Genomic DNA, 17919 nt, shown 5'->3' on the forward strand with positions numbered 1-17919 from the left:
ATATTAATTTTTTTATACCAATTATAATTTTATATGTTTTTTCATCTTTAGATAATTTATACATGCATTTATCGCGTGTGGGGGTGAAGAGAGAAAATGGTGAGACAAAAATTTGTAAAATTATTTTATTGTAATTAAGAAATTTGATTGTATTTGTTCATTTCTCTAAAATAATATTAAAGGATAGGTAAAAGAAGAATTAGAAAAATTATAATTAAATGGTAAATGTGTAATTAAGTACATTACTATTAACATCTTCATTCAAAATGAAAGGATTGAGATACATACATAGAATAAATTAATTAAATTATTTAGTTGATAATAAATAAGAAAATCAATGTATTTATTGTTAGAATTACATCATTAATGTTGGTTCATGCATGAAGCTCTTTTTCTCAAACCCAACAACACTTTAAATAAAAAGAAAAAACATTACGCTACAAAACCAATAAATATTTTCTAATTCAATGTCTAGCTGTGATTGCAAGCCAATAAATATTTATGTTTTACCTTTTTTGATAAAATTACGTTTTTTTTTTATATTTTCATCTTTTATATAATACATGTTTTGATGGAGGAGGGTCCAAGCTCACCACACTATGAAAGCCAAAGCTTCCAAGACTAGACCGTCTAGCCCATGATGAGGAGCGTCTAGTCTCAAATGGAGCGTCTAGCCTATGATGAGGAGCGTCTAGGCCATGATGAGGAGTGGCTACATAAGGAGCATCTAGAAGGAATCCTAGACCGTCTAGCTCACCACACATGGATCAAGCTACGGTTTTGGGAAACCTTGTAATTGTTACATGGAGGCCCATTAGGGGTGCTTAGTAATTAGAGTAGTGTAGAAAGCATAAATGAGTGAATATTCTAGAATGTATTTTGTTTGGCCGGTCATGAGCATGTGCCATGTGCCTTGTCATTCTTGCATTTCATTTGGCTCTCATTTCATTTACACTTAGCTTAGCTTTTACGGTTCTATAGCCTATAAATAGGAAGGCTATCTCTTGTATTTTCCAAGTTTATTGTGAGTAAAGTTATGCTGCCATTTTGTGCCAAGCTTTGCTTCTCCCTAGAATTCTAGGCTCTAAACTTCATCTCCTTCACCTCTCCTTGGGTTGGCCGAACCTCCCTAGCTTCATACATATCATGCACCTTCAAGATCAACACCACTCTTAGGAGGATCTTGCTCACACACCTTCATAGCTTCCGCACCACTTTTTCTTACATGATTCAAGAAGACCTTCATGAAATGCCATCATTTGGTATCATGAGCTATGGTTCTTCAAGATGAGTTGCTTTTGGTCTTTCATTTTTAGTTCTTCTTTACTTTCATGTTGTTCATCTTATTTTCCATAATTGTCTTGCTGTTTTTTACATTTTAATTGTTTTGGTGTGCTTTGTGGAAGATCCAACCGAAGCACTTTTGTTCAATTGATCTTGAACAAGTTCTTGTGCAAATTGTGATAGGATTCCATACACCTTTGAGTTGCTATTTTCTTTTAGGCTTTTGAGTCTTTATTGCTTTCTTATTTGGTTCATATTATGCTTTTGAGTCTTTAATTTCTGAATCTTATATGTTTTGTCAAGTCATGTTCATCCACAATGTCAACAATTCTTAGTAGTCCTTTATTTGGCTTGATTGTTTCTTGATTTTGGGTATCTTTATTTGCTTTGAATCTGCTGTTCTTTGATCTTTTGGTGCCTTTTTAATTTTAGTTTGAGTTCATATTGTGTTTAGATCCTACACAATTCTATTTCACAAATTTCCATTGTGTTTAAACTTTGGTATCTTGCTGTTTTTGTTTCCAGTTTCCAGAATCCCCTGTTTCAACTTTTCTGTGCTGGCTGTTTTGGTCCAGAAAAATATTTTCACTCATAGGAAAATTTGATTCTCTGGAATTTGCAAGTTTGAAGTGTTATAGAAAGGACAAAAAAAGAATTAGTCCAAAAGAATCAACAGAAAAAAATGATAAATCTTTTAAAATCAGTGTGCAAATCTGAGGCGCTACAGCTGGCGTAACTGAACACCAAAATTGCAAAATTTATTAAAAAAAATTGGTGCATGCGTTTTGAGTGATTCCAAAGCCAGAATTTAGCTAAGATCTTGAATATCTTGCATATCAAATTTCAGAATCATATCTTAAAAACACAGCTCAGCATAAATTGGGGAAAAACACGTTTCTGGCCCACAACATTTTCCAGTGGTGCTGTTTTTTTTTATTTGGTCATCTAATTCTAGTGCCATTCTTAGGATTCTTTTGTGTGCCTACCTTTATTTTGGTACCTTTTATTTTCTTGCTTAATATTTCTTTGACCTCTTTCTAGTTGTCATAATCTAACTCCTTTTGGTGGTACTGTTTTATTCAATTAATTTGTTTCTTGCTTTTGTTCTTTGACCTCTAATTTGGTGCTGGAATTTATTTCTCCTTTGGTGCTTAATTGAATGGAAACTTGACTTGGGTAAGGTCTAGTCTTTTGATAGGTGCTGAAATTGGAGAATTAAAACCTTCATTCTAAGGGGAAACAAAGCCAAGGCCGAAACAAGCATTCTTGAAAAACACTACAAACACTTGGAGGATCAACAAGCAAAGACAACAAGAAAGTGCACTTAGCAAAAAGAGGATCAACAAAGGGAGTTTTCTTAATTTCCTTACAACTTAATTTGTGTTAATTACCTCTTAATTACGTTTTAGACGGTGAGTGTGTCTTCAAGGGCTCAAAGTGTCCAAGAAGCCTCACCTAGGGCCGACTAGTATAGAATTCTTAATTAGCAATTGTTAATTGTTGGTAATTGTCTTTCTTTTTGCTTAGTAGTGACGCTTTGCATGCTTATTTTTGTGTTAAACCGACTAGCTTTGTTAAATTAGTAGCATACATTTGTTTTCTTATTGCATTTGTTTTCTCAACTTACTTGTGTTCTAAGTGCTTTACTAAGAGAAAGTTTTGTGTAAAGGCATTGGGGGATAGTTTTTGGCAAGGAAAAGGCTTGGTACTTAAGTAGTCCTTTGTGACTCACCTCCCTTACCTGGAAAACTACCTTCTTTAACTTTTCTAAACTTTCTCAAGGTCAAACACCTATATACACAAAGTTTTAGCCATGTCTTCTTCTTCTCACTCTCCAAAGTCTATTGAAAGTGAAGTAAAATCTTTGAAAACTCTTTTGAAAGAAGTTTCACAAGCGGTGCAATTGATTTCTTTTAGACAATTGGAGAATGAGAACAAAATCAATGAGTTGGCTAAAGCTCAAGAAGAGAAATCACAAAACTCACAAAAATAAAAAAAAAACTCATGCATCCCATTCTAAAAGTAATGAGACTCTAGGGGAGGGAAGCCTTAGAATTAATGACTATTACCAACCACCCCCTAGAAGAACTAGAGAAAGGGAGCAAGAGAGCCCAAGGGAAGTAAGGGTAGACCTACCCCCTTTCTATGGTAAGGAAGATGTAGAAGCCTACCTAGATTGGGAGATGAAAGTAGAGCAACTCTTTGCTTGCCATAGGGTGAGTGAAGAGAGGAAGGTACCCTTAGCAACCCTTAGTTTCCAAAGCAATGCCATGTATTGGTGGACCTCTCTAGAGAGAGACCGACGTCTTCATAGGGAGCCTCCCATAGAATATTGGAATGACCTTAGGGGAGCCCTAAGACGTCGCCACATACCTTCCTACTACCATAGGGAGTTGATGGACAAGCTCCAAAGACTCCAACAAAAGAACTTAAGTGTGGAAGAGTATAGGCAGAAAATGGAGCTCTACATGATGAGAGCATCCATTAGAGAGGAAGAAACCACCATCATATCTAGGTTTCTAAGTGGGCTCAACCTTGAGATAAGAGATAGAGTAGAACTATTACCCTATCAAGACTTGAATGATTTGGTTCAACTTTGCATTAAAGTTGAACAACAAAATTTGCGTAAAACTTCAAGTCAAAGGGTGGGTTCTTACTCCAACTCTTATCCCAAGAAAGACTTTAAAAGGGAGGGTAGTACACCTAGAGACGAATCCAAAGAAACTACCAACCCCTTAGTGAAAGATGCCTCCACCCCATACATCCGTGCTAGGGACACCAAGTGTTTTAAATGTTTTGGAAGAGGGCATGTGCAAGCGCAATGTCCAAACCAAAGGGTTTTGTTTTTAAAGGGAAAAGATGAGTACACAAGTGGTGAGGATGAACCTAGTACATAAGAAAAGGGGGAAGGAGAGAGAATAAATCCTTTGGAGGGGGACTTATTGATGATTCAAAGAATCCTCCACAATCAACCTAGTGCATCCACTGAGACACAACGAGAGAACATTTTTCATACTAGATGCAATGTTTTCGAAAATATATGCTCTCTTATTGTGGATGGTGGATCATGCTGCAATTGTTGTAGCACTAGATTGATTGAAAAACTAAAACTACAAGTAGTTCCTCATCCAAAACCGTACAATTTACAATGGATCAATGAGGATGGAGAACTACGTGTAGACAAACAAGTGGAAATCGAGTTTTCTATAGGTAACTACAAAGACAATGTTTTATGTGATGTAGTACCTATGGAAGCTTGTCACATCTTATTAGGTAGACCATGGCAATTTGATAAGAAAACCTCGCATAATGGTCTAACTAACGAGATTTCTTTCATCCACAAGCACAAAAAGTTTGTACTTAGCCCTTTACCACATTCCCAAGTGGTAAAAGACCAAATACAAATGAAACGCAAAAGGGATGAAGAAAAAATAGAAAAAGAGAAAAATTTTGGGAAACAAAAGGCGTGGGAGACTAGTGTTCCTTCCCACAAGGTCATTCAACAAGTCAAACACATTGAAAATACCTTTACAAACATGCTTCTTGTTGAACTACCTAGCCTTTCCTTTTGTAAAGGAAAACTTGCAAGCATGAGCACAAAAGAAGAGTCTTTAAAAGAAGCTTGCATAGATCAAGACTATTTCTCAAATGTGTTAAGATACCCCAAAAGAATGACAAGTTATCTATAAGCACCTACCAATTTTTGTATGAAGTAGTGCCTAGAACAACTTGTCATGTCTTATTGAGACAACCATTGCAAGATGTACAAATTTTCATAAACAATGGTTGTACCAACGAGACTCTCTTTGCACATAAGAGAACAAGTCTACAAGAAGGAGAACTCATGGGACAAATGAGAGTTGATGAAACTCCAGAGCTTTTAAGAGGAAAACTTTTGTCACCCATGAGAAAAGAAGTTCAGAGACATTACTTTAGGTATAACTCTTGTTTTCAAACTACACCTAAAGCAAAGTCCCAAGAACTCTATACTCCTTCACCTTTTGTAAAAGATCCTTGGGAAGACACACATTTCAAATTAGAGCTTCCTAGGACGACAAAAGGTCTTGTTTCATTCTTCATGGATGTGGATAAACTCATCCTAAGAAACGTGACAAGCTTCCATGATTTATTCTCAAATGATAGAGCTTCAAAATTTGCAAACATAGCTCTTCCTTCTATGCTTCACGAAATCATGAAAGATACTCACAAATCTTGGGATAAGAATCCTTTTCCTTATAAGCATGCATACAATGGAGTAGTTCACAAGATTACTCATATTTCTCCATTTGAAGTTGTATGTGCCCAATGTCCTCTTGCCTTTTTAAAGTTGTTACCATTTCTTCAAGGGATTATGCCTAAGGGAAAAGTAACTACTTTTGGAAATTTTAGAAAATATAAGAGGATTAGAGGGCACCTACAACCCTCAAAAGGGAGGTATTGTGAGAAGTTGGCCAAAACAAGAGAAAAACAAAAATGGCAACTTCACACAATTAATTGTTCTCCAAAGGCTCACCCTAACTCCTTTGCTTTGTTTCAAGATTCACATAGATTGATATTTGATCCGGGAGGACACATCTTGACGAAGCAAGAGGCTGCTATCCGAGATCAAGAATGCACATCTGAGGATAGATCTTCTCAAGAAGGAGGAGATGATGGACACCATCCAGCCACAACCATCCCCTTAGCAAAAGCCTTGGATTTGAGGACAAATCCTTTTCAAGAGGGAGGGGATGATGGAGGAGGGCCCAAGCTCACCACACTATGAAAGCCAAAGCTTCCAAGACTAGACCGTCTAGCCCATGATGAGGAGCGTCTAGTCTCAAATGGAGCGTCTAGCCTATGATGAGGAGCGTCTAGGCCATGATGAGGAGTGGCTACATAAGGAGCATCTAGAAGGAATCCTAGACCGTCTAGCTCACCACACATGGATCAAGCTACGGTTTTGGGAAACCTTGTAATTGTTACATGGAGGCCCATTAGGGGTGCTTAGTAATTAGAGTAGTGTAGAAAGCATAAATGAGTGAATATTCTAGAATGTATTTTGTTTGGCCGGTCATGAGCATGTGCCATGTGCCTTGTCATTCTTGCATTTCATTTGGCTCTCATTTCATTTACACTTAGCTTAGCTTTTACGGTTCTATAGCCTATAAATAGGAAGGCTATCTCTTGTATTTTCCAAGTTTATTGTGAGTAAAGTTATGCTGTCATTTTGTGCCAAGCTTTGCTTCTCCCTAGAATTCTAGGCTCTAAACTTCATCTCCTTCACCTCTCCTTGGGTTGGCCGAACCTCCCTAGCTTCATACATATCATGCACCTTCAAGATCAACACCACTCTTAGGAGGATCTTGCTCACACACCTTCTTAGCTTCCGCACCACTTTTTCTTACATGATTCAAGAAGACCTTCATGAAATGCCATCATGTTTTCTTGATAAATCTTTCATTTTTTTCATCATTGTTTATCGAAGATTATATATTGTCACAAAAAATAGATATGGTGTATAATTATTAAGAATACAAAATTAAGAATTTATTGTATTTCTTAATTATTGCAAAATAATATTAAAAACTAACAAAATATATTATTAGTAACATCTTTTTTCAATTGAAAAAAATAAAAAAGACATATAAACAAAAAAAATAATTAAACTATTTAGTTGATAATGAATAAGAAAATTAATGTATTAATTGTTATATTGACATCTTTCATTGATGTTAATTCATGCATGACGTTATTTTTATTCATCCAAAAATGCTTTAAATAAAAAAAAAGGAAAAATTACTTGACACGGAAAAAGTAAATAATATATACTTAACAACCAATTATAATAATATTTTAAATTAAAAAATAAATAAATATAATGAAAATAATAATGTATTAGGCTTAGCGGTGTCAACCGACCCATAAAAAAATTCCTACAAAACCAACAAACAAACATAATACTTTCACACTTCTCCAAAAAGTCATTTTAATAATATAATAATATATTAAACTAATAAATTCAAAAGTAAAATAAATATTATTAAAATATTATTATTTTTAGTTGTGAAGATATTATGACTCTACCAATAAATATTTATTTACTCAATGCCTATATTAATGATAGCAAATAATTAAATATTTATGTTTTTTTAAATTACATTTTTATATTTTTATCTTTAGTATAATACATAGTTTACTAACTTTTGACTATTCTAATATTCATATTACTAATCAACTTAATATTTAAAGTTTTAAATATAAAAGTTGTTTAAATTCCAAGAAATAAATGAAAGAGAATATAAAGAGCACTAAAAGAAACATAATGAACAACACTATCAAACCCTGCAATTCAAGAACACGCCATTTCTGAAAGAGAGCATGAGTTCAAACACTTCAACTGTCCGTTGAACTTGTAGAAAATGCCAGTGATTAAGTCTGTGGTGACCATGGTTCCTTTATAGTGTATTCTTTTTGTCAGAGTTGTTCTTGTTTGTTCCTCGGACCATATACCAAACTCCTGAAGATCCCCTTCTCTCCAGCATATGTTAACTGTTGTTCCTCCACGAGCCTTCAAGCCTTTCAAGGACCCATTTGGCCATTTCTCCCAGGGAAGAGCAGGAAGTAAGAAAAGATCGCTCAATGTACTCTGCACAAACATTTCTGCAACTGCAGCTGCAAAACTGCCAACGAAATAATCCTGAGTTGACTCTCAATATATCACACACAGACACTGCCCATTGAGCTAAGGCCTAGGGAAAATCAAGTTCAAGAAGTCTGAGAGAGGATAACATAAAAATTGTGAGGTCAAAAACAGAAATCTAATGGTTCATAAAATCACATTTACAACTATGTAAAGAAAAGACAACAGTGTATATTTGAAATTAGCTATTCAACTCCATGTATGTTGTTTAGGTGCGTAATTAGTTATAGTCCAAGTAAAACAAAAGCTTAGTAGCTAAAGTAACTTGTTACATTTGCAAGTAGTTGTCTTTGCCAGTTATTGATAACGTCAAAGACTTGAGGGAAAATAAAGACACAAACATATCACTTAGGTGGGCAAGATATATTTCTTTTTTAATAAAAATTTTCATGTTAGACATTATTATGCAACTTGAAATCTCGGTTAGACTGACACCTTAAGTAACAACAATCATATGACATCACATGAAAAACAGGTGAGCAAGATATTTAAGTTGGGAAGTAACACTAGAAAACACCTAAGCAAGTTACCCGAAGTTGGCATCGATCTGAAATGGTGGGTGTGCTGCAAACAGGTTGCTGTAAAGTCCACCTTGAAATGGTATCTCATGATCCGGATCCACCAAGTTTATCAAGCGCTTGATCATCTTATATGCATTCGAACTGTTCTGCAGACGTGCCCAGCAAGCAGTTTTCCATGTGGTTGACCACCCAGGACCTTCCTCTCCTGTTTCCAAATTGAAAGGATTATTAAGATAAATGTTTTTATTAAGGGCAGATAAACATTGTTTAAGAAAACCAGCAAGTAGCTGTAATAGTTTCAGTATCTAGCACAACTCTTATATTTTAAAATAAAGGAAATGTGTTTCCTTCATTCGCATACTTCTACATGATACCCCTCCCAAAAAAAATTAGACTCCAGCTGATTGAAGTTTTATAGACTATGAATGTGTTTGGATAAACTTCTGCATGAATACTTCTAAAAAAGAAAAATAAGAAGAAAAAATTAGATGATTCTTTCAATACATTAATATTACTTTATGCATAAACTAATTTGTAGAAACTCTTTCATGTTGGCTTTTTTAAAAGATTTTTAACTCATACATAAACTACTTTTAGCCTATAAAGATACTTATTTCATCTTTTCTTTCTGTTTTTTCTCTTTTAGAAGTACTTGCAGAAAAATTTACCCCAATAGACACTATGTTACTTAGAAACAGGGCCTTCACAATGGATAAGATTAAGATTTCTAATTGTCAAAGGGGTACACAAAAATTGATTACTGTGAGGTGTGAGGCATGCAGTTTATTAGAAATCAATAAAGAAAACTCTACCTAGAACTCTAGCAAGATAAAAAAACAAGTACTATAATTATTCAGCTTATGCAAACCTCGTTTATAAAGGCTTTTCTCAGCAGCTTCAAACAGGGCTGGAGTTTGCTCAAGAGTGATTGTATGACCCGGAAATAGACCGAATAGATGTGAGAGGTGCCGGTGATGTACCTCTGGATCCTTGAAATCTTTCACCTGTCCTCCACAAAAAAAATCACTATTTATCCAGCAATTTATCATATCAAAGTTAATCATTCAATATAGTAGCATGCATTTTCTATATTCAAGAAAATACCCATTCCATAATGGAACCATCTTGGGCAATATAGAGTGGACGTAACCGTGGTTGAGCTTCACTAACTTTTCTGACAATATTATCCTTTGTTCTCCCTATAACCTGTTTTGAAAGTACACACAAGTTTTTGAGTAAACAGAACATCTTATAGTATGTTAGTTAAAAGTTACACAATTTTACCTCAGCAGCAGAAAGAAATTTGGAGAAGACTTCATGTATGATTGCCACATCCATTGTGGATGACTGGCTTACACATGCAGGCTCACCGTTGGGAGCAATAAAATTATGTTCAGGGGAAGTTGATGGATTAGTTTCTAGATATCCTTCATTGCCTTCTATCAGCCAGCTCAACAGAAATGAGACACATCCTTCCATAATGGGATATGCTTTATATTCAAGGAAATCCTGTAGAAAAAAAAAACAAAATTTGCCTTTGTTAGTTCTAGCTTTATGTTTGTTTGGCCAAAAATCATTCCATCACACTGCACATGATTTTGTAATTTTTCCTCACAGTATTTAAACATTATTTCAAATTAAATTTTGTATATTTTCACATTAAAAAAACAACTTTATTTAGTATCATCCAAATATATCTCAATCATAAAATTTTTTATAAGCATTTTAAAAAGTTTATCTGCAGATTCTGCACTAACTACCCAAACAAGCACAACATTCTAAAATGGATTAAAATTTAGAAGGACTCTTCCAGAGGCTACTGAGTTTCTAAAAACTTAGCTTTGTATGTTTTCTATTTTTAATTTATTGTGTTTTGCACTGATTTACCTCATTGAATGATTCAGAATTCAGAAACCAGTTACCTTATCCATCGTGTAAGCATAGTGCTCCCATAGATGGGTACAAAGCCATGCTCCACCCATTGGCCATAAGGCCCACAGAACATCACCATGACCTGCTGATGTTCTAGCCCATATATCTGATTTACTATGTGCCACCCACCCACTTGCTTGGTAATTCACCTTCAGAGTTCAATAATTGAATGAGAAGCTAGAGAACATAAGTATGTCAAACTCAAGGGAAATAATTCATGAGAACTACAAAAATAAGGAAGCAAACACAACAGGCATCAAGGTGGCTCAAGGCAATCTTGCATTGCTTCCAATTGTTGGCCCTTTTGCATGAAAAAAGATGCAGCAACTACAATTAATTTAACTACTCCAACCAATACACCAAGTTATAGTTAGTTTCTTTCTATTAGTTCAGAATGTTAATCAGTTAAGTGACTCGGCATACAGTTCTGAGGCACAATCCTATGTCCCTGGTTACAGCTATAAATATGATGTAAACAAGGGTTCTTGAACTATGCCCACAACTCAAAAACTTGAGAAAATTAGTTCTTGATATTTTTTTTCACATTCAATGAAGGTGCATTTTAGCTCGTAGTATAAATTTAAGTATTTTATCTTAAAACATACTTCTACCTAAAGCCTTAAAATTTCCAAGTAATTGCTTTGCGTCTTTGAGCATGTATAGATCCTTTGATTATATCTCTCCAAAAATCCAATTGTTGGGAATAATATCTTAAATTCAATTCATTTTTTTTTCAGTATTTTCAGTCCAAGATCATTATTAGTCAAAATGATTACCCGTTTACCTTTGTTGAATAATTTGATTATATTTGTAAAATTTAAAATATGTAAATAGTTTTATTTTGGTTTGATAACACTAAATTATGAAACAAATAAAATTGAGACTCATATCTTTGGAAATGAATTTGGTTCATGTTTGATACTAAAGCTTATAATGGCTTAAATAGACTTAGAAATGCTTCTATGTTGTTCAGTCTTGCCGATCTAAGTGGTAAGGTATTTCAATCAGCTTAGGCTGAGAGCACTACTATGGGTCCAATTTTAGGTCGTGATCTACATTTCTACACATGTTTAATAAAAATAGCCAGATTGTAGATACAAGCTGTTGAATTTTAAAATTAGGCTATATACAAGATAACATCATGCATAATTAAGATGGCCTTCAACAAAAACAAGCAAAGAGTATAAATACTTACATATGCAGTTTTACTGCCATTCACAGACAGAGAGGAAAGATAATCAAACAAGGGTTCTTGACACTCGCTAAGATTGCAAGGAAGAGCAGGCCAATAGTTCATTTCAAGATTGATGTTCAAGTGGGGGGCTCCACTAGGAAAAACAAAGTAATCATTATTAGTCTCAGATTAAAAAAATTAATGCAAGGCTTCCTTGCAAGTGAATCGGGAACCAAATGTTGTGGTAGATACAAAGAAAATGAAAATAGAAACCTGATTAATCCTGTAATAACAGATAGCAAGCCTTGTTTAAAGTATAATTCTATACAACTCAAAGTATCATTCTTCTTGTTTAAAACCATATCCATTGAAATAAAACAGAATGTAAACGTACTCCCAAGTAGGCTCAAGATCTTTGTTCCAAATTCCCTGTAGGTTTGCCACCTGAGTTCCAGGGCGCGAAGAAGAAATAAGCAAATATCGACCATATTGAAATAGAAGCTCCACCAATGATGGATCTTCATCAGTCTGAAATGATTTCACTCTGTCAGAGGTTGAAACTTGTGTTACACTGTCCACTAGAGACAGATTAGCAACCGTTGGCACAAGCTTCTTCAATTCCAAAGAGCTGTCTTCTGAAATATTCAGCTGGGTGCTTCTCATAAGCTTCAGCGATACTCGGTGAAAAAGATCTTGATAGTCTTTTAAATGGTGTGCATAGAGGTCAGAATATGATACATTGCTTATTGAGCTTAATGTACTGAAACACGCAGAAGTAGGATCCTTTTTAGAATCTGAAGGTGGTGTGAATGGGTCACTGAAGGAAGACGAAGCAACGAGAAGTAAAACAGCCCAATCTGAAGCCTCAACCTTCAACTTGTTGTCGTCCAAAACAGTGACAACGCCATTTTTACCACCAATCTTCAGATCAAGAATTGCCGAGAATTGAATTCCCTGCGGAGTATCTTGTGGGCTGTGTTGGAGTTGAGGTGAGACCCTTTTACCAGGACACGATCCCTTCATTATAATCTGATTGGTGCCGTTTAAGTAGGTTTGATTAATCATTTTGCTCTGTAGAGAAAGTGTGAATGAAAGTCTGGCATTTTGAGTGGCGGAAATGTTGGTGACAATGACTTGATCTGGGTAGGAGGCAAAATGCTCCCTTTTGAACTGAACATCTCCAACGGAATAGTTGACTTTGACAGTAGCAGTATCCAAGTCCAGCTCCCTCTGGTAACTTTGTTGGCCGCCGGTGAGATGTGAATAATCGAAGTCCAATTTTATATCGCCGAGAAGTTGGTAGGCCTGCGCATAACAATTCATGAACAGAATGATTGGCGAAATTGAAATGTGTTACAAATTCCGAGAGATAACATTGCTAGGCACAATAAAACGACAGCTTTGGAAATCGTTGCTCCGTCACGGTTTTGTCAAGAGTGTTACATTACATACCTCGGATGGATTTGATCCTGTTAAGGCAGAAGCAGCAGCAGTGGCTTGTGGATATTGTTGACGGTTAACGAGGTTTCTAACGCGAGAAAGGGCTTGTGGAGCTTTGGAATTAGTGTAGTCCGCGGGTGTACCAGTCCAGAGCGTGTCCTCTGAAAGCAAAAAAAAACATACAAACATGCACTGATTGTGTGGTCTGAAAGGAAACCGGTGAAGATGAAGATGAAGATGAAGAGTACCGTTGAGGTGGATGGTTTCGGAATGGAGGTGGCCGCAGATCATGGCTCCGAGGCGTCCATTGCCAATGGGAAGGGCATCAGTCCAGTGCTTCCCACCTTCTTCTCCGAACCTAATCTTCAAGTCCGAAGCTTCCATGGCTGTCACTCCCACCCAGACTCACTCATAAAGTAACCAGTGGGAGAGAGAAAGAGATATATGCATTATGCAATGGAATTTCCTATATATAGGTATTCTTTTGAAAATTATATATGTTCTCAACTCAAGTTCGAGATTACATATAAATTTTATTTATTCTCATTGCTCTCTACTCTCCTGAACGATGACTATATTGTCATGGGTGGTATCGAAATAAGTCTTACAGTTGTCTAAAGTAGTGGTTTTAAGGAATATTTTCGTTCTCATTTGACCTAAAGTTTGACATAGTATTATTAGATTCGGAATCATTATATCTGAAGTATTATCCGCTTTGAAAGTTGATGTTCTGTCACAGATTTTATCCTTGAAAGATGTATGGGTATATAGATGTATTGAAAGAGGAAAAAGTATCGAAATCACTGTATCCGAAGTATTATCCGCTTTGAAAGTCATTGTTTATGGATTGACATAAACAATATTCGTTTACAATTAATTTAAAAATAAAGTAAAGTGAAAAGGTATTTATTTAATAAGATAAGAGATTAGTTAGTTGAGTTAGTTGGAAAGAGAAGAATGGAGAAAGCGGCGAGAGCGTACGCAGAGGTTCTGAGATTGGTGAGGCTGTTGCCGAAGGACACCAGGGCTTACTACGCCAAGCATGCACGCGAGAACTTTGTCAATTACCGTGAAACCGATCCTTCTGAAGTCTCTTACCTCTTTCAACGCACCTACGATCACTCTCTCTGGGTTCTTCACAAGGTTCCTTTATCTTCCCAACACAACACTACAATATATATATACTATTTTCATTCATTCTGAATCTAATTTTCTCTGTTCATTCCATTCCAGTATTCCATTGATAAATCTGTTGCGGATAAGCTGAAAGGGATATGCTGCACTTGATGCTTCCATGCAATGCCCCCCAACTGTTTGTTGTTATTCCCCATCTAATTCTCAGTGCATGTTTTATTTATTGATAACACTTTTTCGGGTAACATTCAACAAAAAATAAGTTGGAGAGTTGAGTTGAAGGTGGGTTTAAGGATTTACGATGGTAATTCAAACTAGTTTGTTTTCAATACTTTTCTTCATTTTAACCTTTTTTCATCATTCCTATGGCAATACTTATCTTCCACTTCCATCATCAACTTCTCCATCTATCCAAATCCACTTTGTCTAGCAGGAATCATATCTTTGACAATTAATAGTAATAAAGATAAAATGGTGTACACAATTTTTTCTTATTCAAAACTTTCCTCAAAATATAATTGCTTCTTTCTCACATAAAAGGTTATATTTTCTACTTAAGTATCTCTAACCAAATATAGTTGTTATCCTTCTATAACCTTACTTCAACTTTTATCTAAAAGAAAGTCTTATTACTTTTCTTTGTCTTATTTTTCATTTCCTTCACCATTCACGATTTTTCTCTATTCTCATTTTCACTTTATTCTTTCTGAGTTCATGAATGACTTCTTTCTTTTATGATATTTTATATTAGTTTTACAAACGCCTTTATCATTTATGAGAGATATCACATTAATAGTTATCGTTGATAAAGTTGAGTCAAGTTTAAATTTCATGTTTTATCAATAGTTTTTTTTTTTCTCTTCTTATTTCCATTTCACTGCTGCACTTTTTGTCTTTTCTAAAATTATGGTGTATATTACATTGAAGATGAACCCATTTTCTCAATCAACACATTTACAGTATTAATATTTTTTTTTGTCAATAATTAATATTCTTTGCAATCGATTTCTTTTTTATTAGAAAATTAAACACATGTTAGATTTAGAATAATTTACGCACTTTATTTAATCAACTAAATTAAATTTTATTAATATTTATTTTTATAATTAAATTTACACATTAAATAAATAACTAAGGGTGTGTTTGGATTAGAGGGTGTGGGGGAGTGAAAAGTTGAGGGTGAGTGGAAGTGGAAGTGTGAAGGAAGTGTGAAGAAAGTTGAGGTTGTTTGGATTGAGGTATGTTAGAGTGGATGTGTGAGGAAAGTTTATTAAAAATTGTGAGTGATATGATAGTTGTAAGAATATTATAAATTATTTTGAATAGTAAAGTTTGTGAGATTACAATTTTACCCTTGAATATAAAAAAAATAAAATAATGATTAATCCTATTTCATATTTTAGTTAATTATAATTTAAAATTAAAGTATAATTATATTATTTAACATTTTATTAATTAAGAATTATTTTTTATTTAAGTTAATTTATTTACATAATTTTAATATTATAAATGATGTTATAAATTATGTTATGTTATATATATACAAATATATATAAAATTAATTTTAATAATAATTTTCATTATTATGAATAGCAAAATGAATTTATTTTAAAAATAAAATAGAAATTTAGAATATAACATGAATATTAAGTAGGTGTCAAAATATATAATATAAAGTCATTACATGAAGAACATAATAATGTTAATTAGAAAAAGAAAAGACATTTCCAGTAATAACATTTGAATCCTTCTTGTGGAGACCTTCAAATGGTTTTCTAGAAGACATATCTTATTCCGTTGTATGATAATAATTTCATCTTTTTCATCTTTTTCATCGGCAACGTCTTCAATGCACCATTTGAAAAAATTACACCCTAGAACCATGTCACTTCTAATCTGTTTTGAAGAAAACAATAAAATTGAACAATGAATAAGTTTAAAATAACATTTTGTTTCAAACCTAATTGAATAAATTTTACCTTGTAGTTGGGACAACCCAAAAAAAATTTCCAGCATTTTTTTGTGTTGTCGCTATTCTCAAAACAACAAATTGTCCACAATCACAAATAGGATCAACGAAGGCACTTGTGCTCCCAGTAGCATGGGTAAAAGTACCACGTTTTTGCACACTACAACCAGTACAACTAGATGACGATGTGTTGTGATACGCAGACATTAGTGACACTTAACCAATGTTGTCAAAGTAATAAGATGGTAAAAAAGTTGCATTAAAAACAATATGATTATGTAAATAAGTAGCATGAAAAGTAACATAAAACCTTAGGTTCATCTCCGCCATCCACTTGGTGAACTCTCGATAAGAACCTGATGAATTTGAAGCCACATTTTTTCCGCGATCCATCTAATTAACTTAAATAAAGTTAGGATGACAAACATTGAAAAATGGTAGAAAATATATTATTTCATGAAATTAATTGTTTTAATCTTGCTACATTTCGTTTGCTATAGCGTCCCTAATATCACACCCTATCCTGTAATCATGTTCACGAGCATGGGTGGTGCTTGGTTGGACATCTTGTTCTAACAATTCATTATCTACTTCTTCAAGCAGAGACTCATCATTATCGATCCCGCGTAGAAAGTTATGCAAAATACAACAAGTTAAAACATTTTTTGTCATAGTATCCACATCATAATGTGGCTCAGTCCCACTGGCTATAATTGGAAAACGTTTTTTAAGCACCCCAAAGGTTCTCTCAATTACGTTCCTAAGTGATGAATATCGATGATTAAACAACTCTTTTGCATTTTGTGGCCCTTTTCGCAAATATTCTTTCAAATGGTATCTGACCCCGCGATAAGGTGTTATTATATTTCGTTTTAACATAAAACATGCATCACCAAGATAGTATTTTCCTACAAAGATTGTGGAAAGTTGGGTTAGTATATATTACTACAACCTTTTAATTCTTCTGCATACCCAATCCCCTATAACTAACCTTCTGGAACAACCAAAGGATCGCCTCGTACCAAAGCATCTTTCAATATCCTTGAATCGGAGGCCGTTCCTTCCCAACCGGCTAAGACATATGTGAACTTCATGTCAAAGTCACAGGCTGCAAATATGTTTTGGGTTGGCCAATCTTTTCTCCCTCGAAAACGAGGCGCATCAGCACGTGCAACCTTAGCACGTACATGACTCCCATCTATGGCCCCTAAACAATCCTAATGTAAACAAAAATTCATAACTTTAATTAACCACAAACTAAAGAAGACATTACACATAATTTCAAGTAATGTTTTTATCAACAAACCTTAAAGTAGGGGAAAAATCGACTGTTGTTAAGGATGTGTGGTTTTACAACCGTTCCATTTGGTTGAATTAAGAATTCCCCCTCCAACCTTAAAATTGCACTCAAAACATTATGAAAGTAACGGGAAACTGTTTCTCCAGACCGATGGAAAAAGAATGACACACTTCGATTCTTCACATTATGCCCAATAATGTGCAGAAATTTCGCTACTTGTTCTTCCACGGTTGATCGATATGCATCTTTAACAAGTCCAATTCCCCGTATTCGTTCACATAATTTAATGAAAGTTTTCAGGCCCATGCGAATAATGTGACGAGATTGTTCAGTGTGAACCAAGTACTCCATCAATTCTTGTCTGCGACGCTCTTTTTGTGGTTGAGACTCACTGATACAGTTGCTTGTAGTAGGCACCGTGCGTAACAATTTCAATCCAAAAGCAATCATACAAAGAATCATGACTGATGCACCTCATTATTT

The 17919-nt window shown here is 34.6% G+C and overlaps 3 protein-coding genes across 4 annotated transcripts; 1 reads left to right on the forward strand and 2 right to left on the reverse strand.

Annotated features, from left to right (window-relative positions):
* Positions 1 to 7490: 7490 nt before the first annotated feature.
* LOC137810443 (alpha-L-fucosidase 2-like) lies at positions 7491 to 13865 on the reverse strand. 2 transcript variants are annotated; one of them, XM_068611690.1, is made up of 11 exons: positions 13838 to 13865; positions 13282 to 13731; positions 13046 to 13194; positions 11988 to 12898; positions 11615 to 11747; positions 10410 to 10568; positions 9772 to 9996; positions 9592 to 9693; positions 9356 to 9491; positions 8497 to 8692; positions 7491 to 7946 (listed from the first exon to the last, which is right to left on the reverse strand). In XM_068611690.1, the coding sequence occupies exons 2-11, from the start codon at positions 13415 to 13417 to the stop codon at positions 7616 to 7618; spliced, it is 2478 nt and encodes an 825-aa protein (XP_068467791.1). In that variant the 5' UTR covers positions 13418 to 13731; positions 13838 to 13865; the 3' UTR covers positions 7491 to 7615. The 2 variants fall into 2 exon arrangements, with proteins under 2 accessions (XP_068467791.1, XP_068467792.1); XM_068611691.1 differs by lacking the exons at positions 7491 to 7946; positions 8497 to 8692 and adding an exon at positions 8793 to 8944 and having other exon boundaries at positions 13282 to 13860.
* Positions 13866 to 13957: 92 nt separating this feature from the next.
* LOC137810446 (LYR motif-containing protein At3g19508) lies at positions 13958 to 14496 on the forward strand. Its single transcript, XM_068611692.1, has 2 exons — positions 13958 to 14176; positions 14267 to 14496. Exons 1-2 carry the CDS (start codon positions 13991 to 13993, stop codon positions 14318 to 14320), a joined length of 240 nt encoding a protein of 79 aa, XP_068467793.1. The 5' UTR covers positions 13958 to 13990; the 3' UTR covers positions 14321 to 14496.
* A 2120-nt stretch (positions 14497 to 16616) lies between these two features.
* Positions 16617 to 17898, reverse strand: LOC137809879 (uncharacterized). Its single transcript, XM_068610940.1, has 3 exons — positions 17443 to 17898; positions 17128 to 17353; positions 16617 to 17044 (listed from the first exon to the last, which is right to left on the reverse strand). The coding sequence occupies exons 1-3, from the start codon at positions 17896 to 17898 to the stop codon at positions 16617 to 16619; spliced, it is 1110 nt and encodes a 369-aa protein (XP_068467041.1).
* Between the last annotated feature and the right edge of the window lie 21 nt (positions 17899 to 17919).

This window comes from Phaseolus vulgaris, chromosome 2 (assembly GCF_000499845.2).
Source record: "Phaseolus vulgaris cultivar G19833 chromosome 2, P. vulgaris v2.0, whole genome shotgun sequence".
Classification (NCBI taxonomy): domain Eukaryota; kingdom Viridiplantae; phylum Streptophyta; class Magnoliopsida; order Fabales; family Fabaceae; genus Phaseolus; species Phaseolus vulgaris.